Source organism: Hyla sarda, chromosome 1, assembly GCF_029499605.1.
Source record: "Hyla sarda isolate aHylSar1 chromosome 1, aHylSar1.hap1, whole genome shotgun sequence".
In the NCBI taxonomy this organism is placed as follows: Eukaryota; Metazoa; Chordata; class Amphibia; order Anura; family Hylidae; genus Hyla; species Hyla sarda.
This window is the reverse complement of record NC_079189.1, coordinates 409,982,990-410,000,370: the sequence shown is the minus strand read 5'-3', so window position 1 is coordinate 410,000,370 and position 17,381 is coordinate 409,982,990. Positions and strand designations below refer to the sequence as shown.

Genomic DNA, 17,381 nt, shown 5'->3' with positions numbered 1-17,381 from the left:
TAGCAAGCTATTACCTGTAATTTCAGTCACATTTCACTTTATTAATATGTATAGTTCTGCAAATGAATCACATGAATACTGTATTCTTGATTGTATTGATTCCTTGTGTTTTCCCACCATCAATTGTTTTTAATGTCTGCTGTGTTCACATGTTTAAAGGATACTTTTGGTATTTATTATTGCCATTTAATAAAGATTGATTTATTTCCATATCTAGTGTTGGTATAATTTTTTAGGCAAGGTTTTTGTAGGTGTGTATATGGGGGGGGGGGGTCATCAATATGTGTCTATTGTAGACACAGTTCTACCCCTTTACACTTCTTGTCTATTGTACACTCTTGCTCAGAATTTACTAAGGCTGTGCACTCCTTTGATAAATCTTGTGGAAATATAGAAATGCTCTACCGTACACTCCTTCTCTACCTCACAGGAAAAGTGGACGTTAGGATTTTGTTCTATTGCTTTCAGGTCGGTTTCCTTTGTGGTTTTTTTGTCCATCATAAAAAAAACGCTAGAAAAACTGTCCCAGCTTTTTCCTGCGTTTTGTCAGTTTTTCTTGGTTTTTTTTTCTTGCATTTTTGCTGGTGTGTGGAAACCAAAAAATGTACTAAACTTTTTTTTTTCTCCGAAATTTAGATACGTGAATGCGGAGGGCTATGTCAGATTTTGTGGATTGCGATGATGAACAGCATTTTTTTTTAAATGTCAATTAAAGGGTTAACGAGGGCTGTGGGGGAGTGTTTTTTAAATAAAAATTTTTTTCAATGTGTTGTATTTTTTTGTAATTGAATTTTCAGGCTTAGTAGTGGAAGGCATCTTGTAGACATAATCTATTACTAGGCTGGGGCTTAGCGTTAGCCCCCAAACCAGCTAGTGCTAACCCCCAATTATTACCCCGCTACCCACTGCCACAGGGGTTCCGGGAAGAGCTGGTACCAACACGGCCGGAGAGTCAAAAATGGCGCTCCTGGGCCTAGGCGGTAACAATCTGGCGTTATTTAGGCTGGGGAGGGCCAGTAACAATCGTCCTCGCCCATCCTGGTAATGTCAGGCTGTTGCTGCTTGGTTGGTATCTGGCTTATACTGAAAAAATTAGGGAACCACACACTTTTTTTTATTTATAAAAAAAAAAATTATAATAATAATACGCATAGGGTTCCCCCTATTTTCAGTATCCGCCAATTACCAAATAAGCAGCAACAGCCTGACGTTACCAGGGAGGGCGAGGACCATTATTACTGGCCCTCCCCAGCCTAAATAACGCCAGCCTGTTACCGCCTAGGCCCGGGAGTGCCATTTTTGACGCTCCGGGCCTGTTGGTGTACGGGCTCTTCCTGGCATCCCTGTGGCGGTGGGTACCAGGGTAATAATTGGGGGTTAGCGCTAGCTTCCACTACTAACCCTGAAAATTCAATTCTAAAAAACAAGACACATTGAAAAAAAAAATTATTTAAAAAAAAAAAAAAAAACACTCCCCCCACAACCCTCGTTAACCATTTTATTTAAAAAAAAAATGCTGGTCATCGTCGCAGTCCACCGAATCTGACGTAGTCCTCCGCATTCACGTATCTGAAATGAGAAGAAAAGAAAAACAAGAAATATGGGTTAGTACTTTTTTTTTTTATGCTCTCCCCTGGGAAGAGCGCACATAATGCAGTGTGTTCCTAAACAGGAAGCCTCCAATTGTTGCTAAACTACAACTCCCATCATGGGGGCTGTAGTTAACCAACAGCTGGAGTCTCCCTGTTTGGGAACACAGGGAGAAAGGCTCTGTTCCCATTATGCAAAATGCATAATGTGAACCGAGATCTGTCTCTCTTCCCTTGGACTACTACTCCTATCATGGGACAGAGCCTGTCCCATGATGGGAGTAGTTGTAGTACCGAAGTGCTGCTGAGGGATGGCACTTGCACATCCCCCGGCTGCGGGACTTTTAGGACTACTACTCCCATCATGGACAGACTCTGCCCATGATGGGAGCTGTAGTCCAGGGGCTGAGGTGCAGATCCCACCGGGTCATTCTGCAGAGAGCCGCTGCGAACCGCATTTAAGTTAACAAGCCAGCGGTACATGCGGCCACATCGCGCTGCCCGCCGACTTGTATATACAGCTGTCATAATTCATAATCCCCGCCGGGAGAGGGGAGCTCTGATTGGTCAATAGCTATTCTCCAATCAGAGCTCCCGTGTTCCGGCAGCAATTATGAATGGTGACAGTGTATATAGGAGCCGTCGGGGAGCGCGATGTAGACGCATGTAAGGCCGTTAATTTACTTAATAAATGCGGATCGCAACAGATCTCCAGAGAATGATCTGATGCGATCTGCATTTAAGTTAAAAAGCCGGCGTTACATGCAGCTACACTGCGCTCCTATATACACTGACATAATTCATAATCTCCGCCGGAACACGGGAGCTCTGATTGGAGAATAGTTATTGACCAATCAGAGCTCCCCTCTCCCGGCGGCGGGGATTATGAATTATTACAGTGTATATACAAGTCGGCAGGCAGTGCATTGTAGACGCTATACCGCCGGCTTGTTATCTTAATAAATGCGGATTGCAGCGGGTCTCTGCAGAATGACCCGATGCGATCTGCCCCTCAGCCCCTGGACTATAACTCCCATCATGGGCAGAGTCTGGCCATGATGGGAGTAGTAGTCCTAAAAGTCCGGCAGCCGGGGGATGTGCTAGTGCCATCCCTCAGCAGCGCTGCGGTACTACAACTACTCCCATCATGGGACAGACTCTGTCCCATGATGGGAGTTGTAGTCCAGGGGCTGAGGTGCAGATCGCACCGGGTCATTCTGCAGAGACCCGCTGCGATCCGCATGTAAGTTAACAAGCCAGCGGTACATGCAGCTACATCGCGCTGCCCGTGACACTGACAATTCATAATCCCCGCCGGGAGACGCGAGCTCTGATTGGTCAATAGGTATTCTCCAATCAGAACTCCCATGTTCCAGCGGCGGCAATTATGAATTATGTCAGTGTATATAGAAGCCACGGGCAGCGCGATGTAGACGCATGTCCCGCCCGGCTTACTAACTTAAATGCGGATCGCAGCAGAGCATGCTCTGAAGATCCGCTGTGATCCACATTTATTAACTATACAAAGCGGCGGTACACGCGTCTTCATTGCGGCTTCTATATAAAGCTGTCATAATTAATAATCGCCCCCGCCGGGAGAGGGGAGCCCTGATTGGTCAATAGTTGTTCTCCAATCAGAGCTCCCGTGTTCCGGCGGGGATTATGAATTATGACAGCTGTGTATTGAAGCCGCGGGCAGCGCAATTTACCTAATCCTGACCATGTACATCTATTTTTTGTGTGTCTAGCACTTATATTTATTTTTTTATTACACTTTTAATTTAGCTCACTAGTCTGAATTCCTCTCAAAGGGAGGGGGCGTGGCCTCACTGTGCAGGTCTCCGCCCCCTCCCTCAGTATGCTGTCTGCTCACATCTCCCCTAGCATCAGCAAAACTACAAGTCCCAGCTTGTCCTCACTGACAGTAGCGGGACACAACCTGACAGTGGGAGGAAGTGTGTCCATGATGTAGGTGATGATGCATGGACACAGCAGGACTAGTATGTGTCCAAGCAGGCAGGGGACAGTTGTTTGACTAGCTTTTTCAGTATGAAATACTGAAAATTTTCTAATGAAAGCAATTTCAAAACCTATTGGTTTAGCATGCTTTACAACATATCAAACTTTTTGTATCTGACAGTGCCCATTTAAGCAGAAATCACAAGTCCATGCACACACGCTATCATGGGAGTGAGGGAGAGTAGAACAATGCCGGAAGAAGCATCATTTGTGAAATGGACATTGCCTTGTCCCCAACCTGTTCTACTCTCCCTCACTCCCATGATAGCATGTCAGCATGGACTTGTGATTTCTGCTTAAGCAAAATCTAATAAACCACTGCTCTACAGACATCTGCTTTGGTGAGTTGCCTTGTCTCTACCTGGAAGTTTTTTTTTCCATATAACCTTGGTTATATATTTACGCTTTTATATTTACTGCAACTGTCATATTGATTCGGTTCTCACGGACCGTTAAAATCCGTTATTAGCCATTAAAACATCTGTTTATCTCCGTTAATGTACGTTATTTTTTTCACCAGTTATTTAATTTTTCTGAGCATGCTCAGTAGCGATAAAGATGAAATAACGGATAAAAAAAAGGAGAATAACGGAGTTACTTGCATCACCATTCAATGTTAAACGACTACATCCATTATTATGACACTGCTATTAAAAAAGAGACCCAGCCGGTCTCAAAATGCGTCTAGCCTTTATATCCATAGCAATCTATAGGTATTTGCAGCATCCTATAACCTCCCGATGCGCGCAGCGCACAAACTATACTACAGAGACAAGCCAACCTTCCTGGTGCGCACAGCGCACAAAACTTCAGATCACTACACCGTCAAACAGATCTCTTGGTGCGCATAGCGCATGAAGCTACATAACACCACGCCGGCAAGTAGACTTCCTGATGCGCATAGAACTTCGCAACCACGCCGAAAAGCAGACCTCTCCCTCCCCTGGCTCACCGACGCTGACGAATCGCCATTCCAAGGAGCGACTAGGCGTCCGGTTCGGAAACCACTGTGGGTAAGTAGTGAGAGCGCCGTGGGATCCCGTCACGACAGGTAAGCCAACACTGTTCTGAAACTTCCAAACTTTGTTCAATATCATTACATAAGATTGTTGAAGTCTCTCTAAGCTATACGGAACTTTATCCACTGGATTACAAATTGTGTAATATTGCATTCGTAATCGCTGCCTATCCTTTTTATTGCATAATATGGACCTTTTTTACTTATCTGCATAATAATTTTTTATAATCTTTATTTTTTATATTCTATATTATTAATTTTATATTTGTTTGTATCTATTGACACTACTACAAGGGCCCTGCTGGCAGTTGCCATAGACAATTATATCAATAAACATATATTTGTTTTAAAACAATATAATATCTATTGTTTTTACCAACTGTGAACGCACAAAATTCTTTATATACGCTCTCTCACCATTTTTTCAGAGCTTACAAAAGACCAGATTTGAGCAAAGTGTTTCTCCTCTTACATCCATTATTATATACGCTATTTATGACGGGGGAAAAAAGTATTTTCTCAGCTAAAAATAAAGCAAATTGAACGCAACAGACAACAACAGTACAGAGGTGATTTAAAAAAGCCAATTGACATGAATGAGATCTGTTAAGTCTTTTAAATGTATTTATTTTTATTTCCGTTGCTCATTTCCACGCAGATGAGCAAAGGAGATTAAAAACGCTGATGTGGACCCAGCCTAACATACAATTAAAGGGTACCTCTCATCAAATAAACTTTTGATATATTTTAAATTAATGAATGTTGAATAACTTTCCAATAGCATGTTAATGAAAAATATGCTTCTTTCTATTGTATTTTTCCCGATCAGTCCTGTCAGCAAGCATTTCTGACTCATGCTGGAGTCCTAAACACTCAGAGTTGCCAGCCTGCTTTGTTCACAGCCAAACAGGCTGTGAACAAAGCAGGCTGGCAGCTCGGAGTGTTCTCCTTTGTGAACAAAGCAGACTGGCAGTTTGAAGGGTTTAGGACTCCAGTATGAGTCTGAAATGCTTGCTGCCAGGACTGGTAGGGAGACCCCTAGTGGTCATTTCTTCAAAGTGGAAAATTAAATAGAAAGAAGCATATTTTTTAATAACATGCAATTGTGAAGTTATTCTGCATACATTAATCTATATTATATCAAAAGTTTTTTTGATGAGAGGTACCCTTTAATAAGGTTTGTTCACATTGGCATAATGGCTTCTATTATTAACTCAACCATCACAGATTTGCCACCACTTTCTGGGATGAAATTTGTTTGAGTCATATTACAAATCTAAGACATCACTTTTGCATTCGGTAGGGGTCCCTAATCCTGAGAAGTAATGGGCTGCAGCACTTGTATGTTCTCACACCTATATACTGTGCAAGCAGCTGCAATTTACCTCTATTCAAGTTAATGGGGCATTGCTGCACCATCTTGCTTATCCTTTTAACGAAGAGAGCAATTGTGAAGGGAAAAAGTCTGAAGGGAGTGCAGCACTAAAGGAGTGCTTTAACCTGTTTATTTCCAATAATCCTGGGGCTCATAGCATTCAAACATTAAGAGCGATATTTATCAAAATCTGTGCAGAGGAAAAGTTGCTGAGTTGCCCATCGTGACCAATCATTTTTTAAAAGGCCTCTGAAAAATGAAAGAAGCAATCTGGTTGGTTGCTATGGGCAACTCAGCAACTTTTCCTCTGATCAGAAAGTGATACTATAACCTAGTGATATGCTATCACTTTCTAAAATTGGAATACTTCTTAAGGGTACGTTCACACATACAGGATCCTGTGCAGGATTTGTAATTGCAGATGCGCAGGATTTGTAATCGCAGATATGAGGGTTTTTGTATCCCTTCTATTAGTGAATCTGGCAGATGGATGTATCCTTCATTCCTTCATTATAATAATGTGTGTGCTGATGATGCAGTTAGAAGCAGTGATTTACAAAAAAAGGGGAGGGGGGGGGGGGTGCTGGAGTCTGAGTGAGTCAGGCAGCAGGATATTATGAGATATATGTGATCTCATACCATCCTGCAAGTGTAGGGATGATGGGAGTAATAGTACTTGAACAATCCTTTTCCCTTCAGATCCCCCATGTTGTTTCAACTCCCCAGAGACAAGCGAAGAGGCAGCCAGCTTCCAGTAGATTTTAGCTTGGTCCAATGCAGGCGATGATTTGTAGTGTACAGCCTGTAGGTCCTGTCACCGTTTAGAGCGGAAGTAGGAATCGGGCACTGAAATGTAGACAGCGTGGGCTCCACACTGACAGGACCTTTACATTACAAATTATTTGCAGCCCAAGGCGCAGTCCATGCAGCTAGGGAGTTGAAACAACATGGGAAATCAGAAGAGAAAAGGATTGTGCAGGGACTATTACCCCCATTATCCCCTACACTTGCAGGATAGTATGAGAAGACATACATCTCATTACATCTTCCTGCCTGAGACTCACACAGCCGGCTAAAGCATGCTTCTTATATAAATCACTGCTCTTCACAGCAGCATCCGCACACAGTATTGTAATGGACAGCCCACGGCTACTTTCACACTGCCGTTGTAACCCAATGGGTCCGTTAGGCTCTTTTTTTTTGGCCTTTAGCAGCTGTTATGGGGACGGGTCACAACGGGCACAGCCAGATGCCATTGATTATAACAGGGTATAGTGGGAGAAAAAGACAGTACATGCACTAATTTTTCTCCCGCTATATTCCCGTCACTTTGCATTGGCCGGTGTACTGCCGGGACATAACGGCAGTGTTAAAGTAGCCTAAGCCTTCAGGGTTTATTAAAAAGTGATAATGTTTGGGGAGGCCACATGTCCTCTTTAAGCAGTCCCTAATCAATATCAGAATACAGTGTACTGTACTATATAGTACTAATCATACATCCGCTTACCTCTATGACCTTTGCTGCACCATCAGTCATAGCAAGAGGACAGGTGAAATATCCAGAGGATGGTGCATAGAGATAAAGCTTTACAATCTGGATCAGGCGGCTGTAAAATTTACAACACATAAATTATTGAAATCATAGCTCCAGTAATTATTCAAATTTGAAGCAAAATGATAACCTTTAAAGAGTACCTGTCATCAACTAAACTTTCCCTGATCCCCCTCCCCATCTGTCCCTTACTCTAACTATGCCTATCCCTGTGTTTATTGAGGTTTAAAACGCTGTGGAAATACCTTTTTTTTATCCCTCTTCATTAGCTCAGGAGCACTGTCTTTCTGAGGGGTGAAAGGAGGCGGGTCCCAGCAGGCATGATGTCACATGAAGCCTGGCCGGGACTCTGCTTCTGCCAGTCATCCTGTATGCTGCTCTCCCACTGCAGCAGTGTTTTCCAACCAGGGTGCCTCCAGCTGTTGCAAAACTACAACTCCCAGCATGCCCAGACAGCCAACAGCTGTCCGGGCATGCTGGGAGTTGTAGTTTTGCAACAGCTGGAGGCACCATGGTTGGAAAACACTGCTCTGCAGTGTGCATACAGACTAAGTACAGGGGAGGGACGGCAGCCTCTGTCTCTCTCTCTCCTGTGTCTCTCTGCACTAAAAAGTCAATGCTGAGAACCAGGGGCGGTGGGAGCAATTACAGAGGCAGTAATTAAGATGAATGTCAGGGGGGGGGGCACAGAGCAGGGAGTGCAGTGAGATAATACAATGTATAAGATAACGTGTGGTGAGGGGCAGGGAGAAAACAGAGCAGGGGGGAGGGGGAGGTGACTGGCCTCTGTTATATGAGAGGCATGTGCAGGCTTGTAGCTCACAGTGCTGCTCCAGGCTGGGAGCGAGTCCTGAGCTGAGAGTACTGAACTTCCTGTGGAAGGACCAGAGCCCTTCCAGCATTAGTCCTAAAAGCTGTACACTTACTATGAAAAGCATAGGAAGCTGCCTGCAGACCAGGCATAGAAGAGAGACCCCTAGTGGCCAAAAGTATAAAATGAAAAAACTAGGGATCGACCGATATCGGTTTTTTAGGGCCGATACCGATAATCGGTGCAGGTTAGGGCTGATCGACGATAACTTATACCGATATTCCGGTATAAGTTATCAGCTATTTAACCCCCTGCGACACCGCTGGAGATCACCGATTTAAAGCGGGCGCTTTAAATCAATGATCTGCAGTGGCTTTTGCGGGGCCATAGGCCGCCGCCGCCGCCACCCGCTTCTCTCCCCCTACCTGTCAGGGTGGTCCGGGCCATCCATCCTTCCTTTAGTGTCCCGCCACACCCCCGACGGTATAGATTTTTGCCCATACCGCTATACCGGTCGGGCCCCTCCCCCACCCTCCGAGTCAATAAAAAAATTAAACTTACCTGTAATGGGGGTGGTCCGGGTCATCCATCCTTCCTGTAGTGTCCGGGGGCGTTCCGGGTGAAGAGTGAACCAGTCCGGGCTGTCGTCCTTCTCCGGCGGTCATCTTCTCCACTCCGGGCTGTCGTCCTTCTCCGGCGGTCATCTTCTCCACTCCGGGCAGGCTCCGGCCTAGTACGCTGCATAGACGCCGCTGCGCAGTGACGCCCGTGCGCAGCGACGCACCTGACGTCACGGTGTAGCGGCGTCTATGCAGTGTACTAGGCCGGAGCCTGCCCGGAGTGGAGAAGATGACCGCCGGAGAAGGACAGCCCGGACCGGTTCACTCTTCACCCGGAACGCCCCCGGACACTACAGGAAGGATGGATGACCCGGATCACCCCCATTACAGGTAAGTTTAATTTTTTTATTGACTCGGAGGGTGGGGGAGGGGCCCGACCGGTATAGCGGTATGGGCAAAAATCTATACCGGTATACCACCCAGCACTACGGTGGGGGGTGCGACGCGGTGCGGCGGGTCGGGGGGGTGGCGGTCGCGGTGCGGTGGGGGCGGTGCGGGTGGCGGGGCATTATCGGCTTATCGGCAAGGTAATTGCAGATACCGATAATGGCCAAAATCGTGATTATCGGCCGATAATATCGGCCATACCGATAATCGGTCGATCCCTAGAAAAAACTGGTATAAATATCAATATTTTTTAATGAAGATATATTACAATATGTCTTCATTAATGATTATGAACAACATATTAAAAGTTTTTGTTGATGACAGGTACTCTTTAAATTAAAAGAGTCAAAGAAAAATGTGCGACCACAGCAATTGTGCATTTCTACCAAAGCGAAAGCCCTGATCATTGACATCAAAAGAATACACTTATTACCTACAAAGTTGTGCAAAGAGTGCAAAGTTGTCTTTAATTCCTCACCATTTTCAAGAACTTTGCCAGTAATCTGTGAATTATTTATGTTTGTATCCAGTGGAAAATCCATCAGCATCACATCCAACTAATATGGGTATAAATCTATCTATTGCACTGCATTGGTGAGGCCAGGTTTTTAGTTCTCTGTATGCAAACAAGAAAGGTTAGACTCACTGACAGAAAGTAGAGCTCTGTACTGTAAGGAGAACTGTAAGGAATTGATGAGAGTATTTTGCTGGTGGGCACTAGCTGGCACTGAACTATACAGTGAGGGGGCACTGTTCAGGCGCATGCCATTTGAGTGACATTGTTATTAGAGATGAGCGAACTTACAGTAAATTCGATTCGTCACAAACTTCTCAGCTCGGCAGTTGCTGACTTTAGCCTGCATAAATGAGTTCAGCTTTCAGGTGCTCGGGTGGGCTGGAAAAGGTGGATACAGTCCTAGGAGACTCTTTCCTAGGACTGTATCCACCTTTTCCAGCCCACCGGAGCATCTGAAAGCTGAACTAATTTATGCAGGCTAAAGTCCGTAACTGCCGAGCCGAGAAGTTTGTGACGAATCGAATTTACTGTAAGTTCGCTCATCTCTAATTGTTATGTATGGTACTACTGTGGCTAGTACTAGAACACATTCATGTGGAAGTGAGAAAACTGACACAGGGTTTCCACTTCCCATTTAAAAACTTGATCTACAATAGAAACAGTATGTATTTTCTGTACGAATCTCAGAATACTTTAAATGGGCACTGTCATTAACATGATTTTTGATATTTGATTCCTTATACCAAATAAATAACTTTTGTAATTGGCTTCCATTAAAACAAAGAAAAAAAAACTTTATGTTAGTTTTTCTGCGGTATACTTCTGGTCACCAGGGGTCTCCCTTCTTGGCCAGAACACATTCTGTATGGTCAAATGTTGTAATGGCAAAGGAAGTTCTTTTCTTTTTAAATTTCCTTTCTGTCTGACACCTCTGTCCATATCAGGAACTGTCCAGAGCAGGAGTGATTTGCTATGGGTTCACACCACATTTTTGCCATACTATTTTCAATCAGTTTTTCAACAGAAAACCGTATGGCAAAAAAAACGGATGGAACCCTATGGGAACAAGTAAACTGTATGCATTTTTAAAAGTGCATACGGTACCGTCCGTTTTTATGGAAAAAAAACATAAGTTTTTGAAAATTTTGTCCATTTTTAATGGAAGGGATGTTGGGTGGGTACTTTAGGATGCGCATGTGCAAAGTAAAATCCGTATACGGTTTCCCGTATGGAACCGTATACATGTGCGTTTCCCATTGACGTCCATGTAAAAAAAGAAAAACGTATGCAGTTGTAGTACGGTTTTTAGACCGGAGACAAAACCGTGGTTGACCACGGTTTTGTCTCCGGTTTAAAAACATATATATAGCATCGCTGTGTACGTAATTGTACAAACTATTAAAATATAACATTATGTATCCCATACAGTAAATGACGTAAATGTAAAAAAAATAAAAAAAATACCAAACCACAGAATTGCAATTTTTATAATACCCCAAAAAAAAAAAAGTTAAAAAGCGATCAAAAAGTCAGATCAATACCAAAATGGTACCCATTCAAAAAACTGATTATGGCGCAAAAAATTTGCCCTCATATAGCCTGGTATGCGGAAAAAAAAAGAAAAAGTCAAAAAGTCAAAAAATGGCAATTAAAAAAATTCTAAAAAGTTCAGAATTTAAATTAGTAAAACATGACGGAAACTATACAAATCTGGTATCGCTGTAATCAGGCCGGTCTAAAGCATCAAAACAACATGTTAGCTCAACCACAAGGTAAATGGCGTAGAAAAGAAAAACACCAAATTTGCTAAATTATCTTTTACTATTTCAATTTCACTTCACCGATATATATATATATATATATATATATATATATATATTTTTTTTTTGGTTCGGATAATATGTTATTGAAAAATTAAAAGGTATCATTAGAGTAGGTAGTTATGTCCATTATAGGGCGAGGAGGAAAAAATTAGAGTGTAAAAGCGAAAAACTGGCCAGGACAAGTGGATCGTCATGAGGGACAAGTAAATTTTTATTACATTTTCACACCCCTGTTACATGAAAAATGACGTTTTCTTTATTCTGTGGGTCAATATACGATTAAAACGATACCCATGATTACATATTTTTCTATTATTGCACCACTTTAACCAAATTAGTACATTTAAAATCCCTCTATTTTGACGACCTGCAACTTTTTCATTTTTCAGTATAAGCGGCACTATGAGGGCTCATTTGTTTGCGCCGTGATCTGAACCACATTTGCTTATATAAAACTTTTAATACATTTTTTGGGGAATAAAATGTGACAAAAAAGCAGCAATTTTGGACTTTTATTTTTTCCTAGGTTTATGCTGTTCACCAGACGGGATAGTTAACATTATATTTTGATAGTTTGGACATTTACGCATGTGGCGATAAAAAATGTTTATTAGTTTATTTATTTATGCTTTTTGGGTGTAAAATGGGAAAAAGGGACGTTTTAGATTTTTATTGGCGAGGGGATTTTTCACAATTTGTACTTTTTTTTCCCCATTTTTTATGTCCCCATAGAGGACTATTTATTGCAGTCACTTGATTGCAGATACTAAACAGTGCTATGCACAGGGCATATCACTGATCAGTGTTATCGGTGATCTTCTGCTCTATCGGAGGTCTTCTGCTCTGTTCTGAGATCGAGCAGACCAGAGCGGACCTCTGTCCGCCATTATGGATGATCGGATCCATGCGGCAGTGCTGCGGGCGATCCGAACATCCATTTTAAGTGCCGCACTGTATTTGAGGGGTTAATGGCAGATATCGGCACGATCGCTGATGTCAGACAATACCCGCGGCTCCCTGGCTTCTGAGAGCAGCCAGGACCTGTCGTGTATGATGCCAGCACCGGTCCAGTGCTCGCGGTCATCACGGAGCGTAAATGTACATTTACGTCCATTGTCGTTAAGGGGTTAATTATATAAGTAGTAAAAATGTTAAAAATGAAAGTGTTGGCCCTTTTTAAAAGTAATGAGGGAGAAATTATAGATGGAGATGAGGAAAAAGCAAATATATATATATACCCTCGCGTCCCAGTACTTAAGGACAGAGGGCGTATATGTACACCTTCATCCCGTTCCCAAGGTTTGAAGCACACTCACGAGCTGAGCACTCTTCAAACCCGGTGGTTCCCGACTGCTACCAGCAGCCAGGTTACAGGGTTAATTCCGGTCATCACCAATCGGGCAGATTCCCGGCATTAACCTCTTAGACGCCACGATCCCAGATGAACGCGACGTCTAAAGCAAAAGTAAAAGTGTCCTGGCAGCTCAGCAGAGCTGATCGGGACCAACGCGGTGAAACCGTGATTTCCCGATCAGCTGAGATGACGGCGAAAGGGTGCTTACCTGCCTCCTCGCCGTCCAATCGGTGATCTGCTGCTCCAAGCCTGGAGCAGGCTTTAGCAGCAGAGCCCCGATAACACTCATCAATGCTATGCTATGGCATAGCATTGCTCAGTGTATGCAATCAAAAGATTGCATGTTATAGGCCCCTATGGGGGCTAAAAAAATGAAAGCGTTAAAAAAAAGTTTATAAAAGTCGATTAACCCCTTCCTAATAAAAGTTTGGATCCCCCCCCCCCTTTTCCCATTTTTTAAAATATAAAATAAAAATAATCATATGTGGTACCACCGCCTGCATAAATGTCCACGTGGATACCTGCAGAACGAGTTTATATCACAGACGATCCATTAACCAGGAGTGGGTAAGTGGTACATAGTACCAGCCCCAAACAGTATCGCACTTGTGACTTGTTTATAACTTCGGCCCTGTGCTATCAGGGCTAATCAAGTAAAGTGGGAAAGGATAAGGGACCTACAGCGCTGCAGAGTGCTATGTCTCTATACTGTACCTGTGATAAAGGGATCTAAAGCACTGCTGAGTGCCTTTACTACATACTGTACCTGTGATTTTTATATATTATATCAGCCCCATGCCATCTGGGCCATATAAGTGAAATAGAATAAGACATTGGTATCTACAGTGCCGTCGAGCGCTTTCACTATTCATAGCTCTCCCTCTCTGTGTAACAGAGAGTGCGATCTTTGTGACACATTATGTCCCAACGGCCTGATGCTGTCTGAGCCACAAGGAACTTGCAGTGGTACAAATTATCTGTACCTACAACGATATCCATCTCACAAGTTACAGCCAAACTGATATATAAATTGTGCTGGTTGGGGATCATCTCATATGTTTTATAAGTTTATAATATAAATTTTATAACTTTGGATTCAACCATCCATTCTCTATTTTATTTTCACTGTATTTTATGTGTCGCATCCGATGCAAGGGCTCTGCAGAGGATGTTATTTATAGTTAAAGGGGTATTCCAGGAAAAAACTTTTTTTTATATATCAACTGGCTCCAGAAAGTTAAAGGGGTTGTGCGCTGCCCTGCCTTTCGGAGCTCCGCACGCAGCGTCCAGAAGTCACGCCCCCTTCCCATTGTGCATTTCTAGTCACTTCATATACCACAAAATTTTTTATAAAAGGCGATCATAAAGTCCCTTCAAAACTAAAATGATACAGATAAAAACTACAGACCACAGCACATAAAAATGAGCCCTCATATAGCCCGTTTGCGGAAAAGTGGACTGCGTAGAAACGGAAGCCGCCAAAAGTTACAAAATGGCATTTTTTTATTTCACCCCACAATTAAAGTTTTTGTTTGTTTCCCTGAAGATTATGTTATAAAATAAGTGATGTCATTACAAAGTACAATTGGTGATGCAAAAAATAAGCCCTTATATGGGTCGGTAGGTGCAAAATTGAAAGTGTTATGATTTTTAGTAGGAGGGGAGGAAAAAACAAAAGTGCAAAAGTGAAAATTGGCCTCCTCCTTAAGGTCAAAATGGGCTTCGTCCCCAAGGGGTTAAAGAGATTCTCCCCCACTGTATTCAGAGAGGAAAATTAAATGGGAGAAGGTAAATTCCCGAGTATATGTCACCTGTCTAACTCATGACAAAGTACTATGTAACACCAAAAAAATCTAAATAGACAAATTACCAGGTCCACATGGCATTCACCCCCGTGTCTTAAAGGGGTATTCCAGGCCAAAACTTTTTAAATATATATCAACTGGCTCCGGAAAGTTAAACAGATTTGCAAATTACTTCTTTTAAAAAATATTAAACCTTCCAATAGTTATTAACTTCTGAAGTTGAGTTGTTGTTTTCTGTCTAACTGCTCTCTGATGACTCACGTCCCGGGAGCTGTGCAGTTCCTATGGGGATATTCTCCCATCATGCACAGCTCCCGGGACGTGACATCATCTTTGAGCAGTTAGACAGAAAACTTCAGAAGCTAATAACTATTGGAAGGATTAAGATTTTTTAATAGAAGTAATTTACAAATCTGTTTAACTTTACGGAGCCAGTTGATATATATATATAAAAAGGTTTTGCCTGGAATACCCCTTTAAGGGAGTGACACGGACAGAGGGGTCAGCAGAGAGCACTGTAGTCAGACTGGAAATAACTACCCAGCTTTATCTGTAGTATACACCAGCTGATAAGTACTGGAAGGGGTAAGATTTTTAAATAGAAGTAACTTACAAATCTGTTTAACTTTCTGGCACCAGCTGATTTGAGAAAAAAAATTCCACCCATTTAAGGTAAAAAAAAGAATCTGAGTAGTCAGGTGTTCTTTAACCCCTTAAGGATTCAGCCCTTTTTCACCTTAAGGACTGAGCCCTTTTTTGTCTATTTTATTTTGGCATCAGAAAGTTGACATGTTCTTACTTTTTGATGACATTTGATTGCTTCAAAGTATAGCAGCAATTTTAAAAATTTTCACGAAAATTTCAAAATCTGAATTTTTCAGGGACAAGTTTGAAGTGGATTTGAGGGGCCTTTCTGTGAGAAATACCCCATAAATGACCCCACATGCCATACTATTTTGGAAACTACACCCCTCAAGGAACGTAACAAGGTGTATAGTGAACCTTAACACCTCACAGGTGTTTGACGACTTTGCGTTGAATTTGGACGTGAAAATGGAACATTTGATTTTTAACACTAAAATGAAGTGTTACCCCAAATTTTTCTTTTTCACAAGGGGTAATAGGTGAAAATGGACCCCAAAATTTGAAGCCCAATTTCTCCCGATTAAGAAAACGTCCCATATGTGGATGTTAAGTGCTCTACTGGCACACAACAATGCTCAGAAGGGAAGGAGCAAAATTTGGCTTTTTGAAAGAGAATTTTGCTGAAATGCTTTTTGGGGGGCATTTTGCATTTAGAAAGTCCCCGGGTGCCAAAACAGCAAAATAACCCCCACATAGCATACTATTTTGGACACTACACCCCTCAAGGAACATGACAAAGGGTATAGTGAACCTTAACACCTCACAGGTGTTTGACGACTTTGCTTTGAAGTTGGACGTGAAAATGGAAAATGTAATTTTTAACACTAAAATGATGGTGTTACCCCAAATTTTTCTTTTTCACAAGGGGTAATAAGAGAAAATGGACCCAAATTGAAGCCCAATTTCTCCCGATTAAGAAAACACCCCATATGTGGACATTAAGTGCTCTGCTGGTGCACACAGGTCTCAGAACAGAAGGAGCGCCACTGTTCTTTGGGAGAGAGAATTTTGATGAAATTGAAGTCAGGGGCCATGTGCATTTACAAACCTCTCATAGTGCCAGAACAGCAGAAACCCCCCACATGTGACCCCATTTTGGAAACTACACCCCTCACAGAATTTAATAAGGGGTGCAGTGAGTATTTACACCCCACTGGCATTTTACATATCTTTGGAACAGCGGGCTATGCAAATTAAAAATAAAATTTTTCATTTTCACGGACCACTGTTCAAAAAATCTGTCAGACACCAGTGGGGTGTAAATGCTCACTGTACCAATAATTATATTCTGTGAGGGGTGTAGTTTCCAAAATGGGGTCACATGTGGGGGGGGGTCCACTGTTCTGGCACCACGGGGGCTTTGTAAACACACATGGCCTTATATTCCAGACACATTCTCTCTTCATAAGCCCAATGGCGCTCCTTCTCTTCTGAGCATTGTAGTGCACCCGCAGAGCACTTTACATCCACATATGGGGCATTTCCATACTTAGAAGAAATGGGTTTACAAATTTTGGGGGGCTTTTTTTCCTATTACCCCTTCTGAAAATTAAAAATTTGGGATAACACCAGCATTTTAGTGAAATAAAAAAAAAAATTCATTTTCAGGTCCAAATTTTACGAAAATTCTTCAAACACCTGTGGGGTGTTAAGGCTCACTATACCCCTGGTTATGTTCCGTGAGGGGTGTAGTTTCCAAAATGGGGTCACATTTTTCTTTTGCGTTTACGTCAGAACCGCTGTAACAATCAGCCACCCATGTGCAAATCACCTCAAATGTACATGGCGCTCTCACTCCTGAGCCTTGTTGTGCGTCTGCAGGGCATTTTACGTCCACATATGGGGTATTTCTGCACTCAGAAGAAA

General features: G+C 42.6%; 1 protein-coding gene across 1 annotated transcript in view; it reads right to left on the bottom strand.

Moving 5' to 3' along the window:
* The window catches only part of LOC130279165 (acyl-CoA dehydrogenase family member 11-like), a 156,689-nt gene that overhangs the window by 53,481 nt on the left and 85,827 nt on the right, over window positions 1-17,381 (bottom strand). The window contains exon 4 of the mRNA XM_056528680.1: window positions 7,509-7,608. Within this exon, the coding sequence (XP_056384655.1) occupies window positions 7,509-7,608 (100 nt within the window). The remainder of the gene's footprint in view (window positions 1-7,508; window positions 7,609-17,381) is intronic.